The sequence below is a fragment of the Amblyomma maculatum genome, chromosome 6, assembly GCF_055883805.1.
Source record: "Amblyomma maculatum isolate TAMU_Amacu chromosome 6, ASM5588380v1, whole genome shotgun sequence".
Classification (NCBI taxonomy): Eukaryota; Metazoa; Arthropoda; class Arachnida; order Ixodida; family Ixodidae; genus Amblyomma; species Amblyomma maculatum.
Genome location: NC_139349.1, coordinates 132,384,137 through 132,385,763, shown reverse-complemented (window position 1 = coordinate 132,385,763; position 1,627 = coordinate 132,384,137). Strand labels below are relative to the sequence as shown.

The window sequence follows — 1,627 nt, the reverse complement described above, 5'->3', positions numbered from 1 at the left end:
GAGTTAAAATTACAACGTGATAAGTATTGCATAATGCACGGGGATGAATATTCGGCAGTGAAGAGTGATTACTGAAATACGATTAAATCATATCTGTTCGCAAAATTGTGTGTAGCGCCATGCTTTCAGCCATTTTGATCCGGATGTAGGGCAGTGAGATAATAGCATGTTCTTTAACGGCGCACGCAATCTGCGAGTGAATGAAGGAGTGATACAAGACTAGTCTAGTGTTACCAGAAATAAGGGCCGAGCTTGCAAAGGAGGGAACTGTTGAATAGCTTAAAATTCAGGATAAAAATGTGAAGAATCTGAAATTTGCACAAGCGCCAACGTTAACGGCTTTACGAACATACGCATGTGCTTACTACATTCATACGCACACATATATTAAATTAAAGATGTTTGATGTGAATGCAATTCAGCGCTTCATTTCATTAATGGGTCGCCTACGTTACTTAAGAAAGCAACAATGGAAGTGCAAAATATTCAGTGACATTAGGGAGTTGTGTCGTATCTTCTTTTTTTATGAGTACAGTTTGACTGTGTGTACAAAAATACCAACTCGACTGTGTGTAGAAAAATACCAAATCATTTTTGTGCTAAGTTTACCGGAATAGAAACCATCTTTGCTGCCTTCGCTTCTCTAAAAGGAGCTAGTAAGGCGAGCACAGAAAGGGTGAAAGGCGGAGAAAGGGCGGATATCAAAACATGACACAATGTACTTCGGAGAGAACTGGAAGCCGTAAAGAAGAGACACAAGTGGCTTATTTTTGCCGAGCGTATGCTGTAGCTAGATTTTGTAAGAACCATTTATCGAGTCAGAAAGCGTAAAAGGGATACTCACAACCAACACTCCATGTCAGTTTTCCAACGGAGATTCTAGTTCGTTCATAGAGGCTGCATATTGTCGTGCAGGGGGTGGTGCCCACGATATCGACCTAAACTCTCTGCCCTGTATTACACACCTGTGTTTCCTTATCGGCAAGCTTTTCTCTCGACCCGTATCTTCAGAGCTACCCTAGATAGAGCATCTAGATACCGCGCCTCCATTGTGTCGGACAGCGATAAGAAGATACGCCCTCAGTTACATCGTTCGAAGCACTTCGATATTTAGCTCAAAGAGCCTCCCCGTCAACTGGGTTTTATAAGGGGCTCATCACCTTGCGTACACGCCACAGGTATTTTTGCGATCGACTCAATTGGAGATGGTTCCCAAGCTTGAAAGCTTGCTAACAAAAAGTCGCAAATAAGTGTTGAGTACCTGGGTATTGGAGTTGGCGATAATCACGTTTCGATTTGCTCGAAAGTTACATTGAAACATTTGTTTCGGCAGTGCTTCTACGTGCCCACTAGTAAAAAATGAATAATTATCACGGGGAAGTGGTGCGATTAGTTTTTGTGGCATTACTTAAAGCACCACTGAAGGAAGCGGACGGACAGAAAGAGAGCAGCCACATTTGGCACTGATGGAAATGACGTCGCACGTCTGCCCCTTATTTGTATTCGCCCAATTCACCAGCACTGATTTCGGCTTTCCATCCCATTTTCCTGTTTCAGAAGGTCCATGTCCATTATATACTTTAGGACCTTTCATTCAGTATTAAATGTATAACCAGAACCGGAACTA

General features: G+C 42.5%; 1 protein-coding gene across 1 annotated transcript in view; it reads right to left on the bottom strand.

Moving 5' to 3' along the window:
- LOC146186778 (uncharacterized) overlaps positions 1-948 on the bottom strand; it is a 65,585-nt gene extending 64,637 nt beyond the window's left edge. Inside the window, exon 1 of the mRNA XM_084607399.1 lies at positions 845-948. Within this exon, the coding sequence (XP_084463525.1) occupies positions 845-858 (14 nt within the window). The 5' untranslated portion in view covers positions 859-948. The remainder of the gene's footprint in view (positions 1-844) is intronic.
- Positions 949-1,627: the final 679 nt, after the last annotated feature.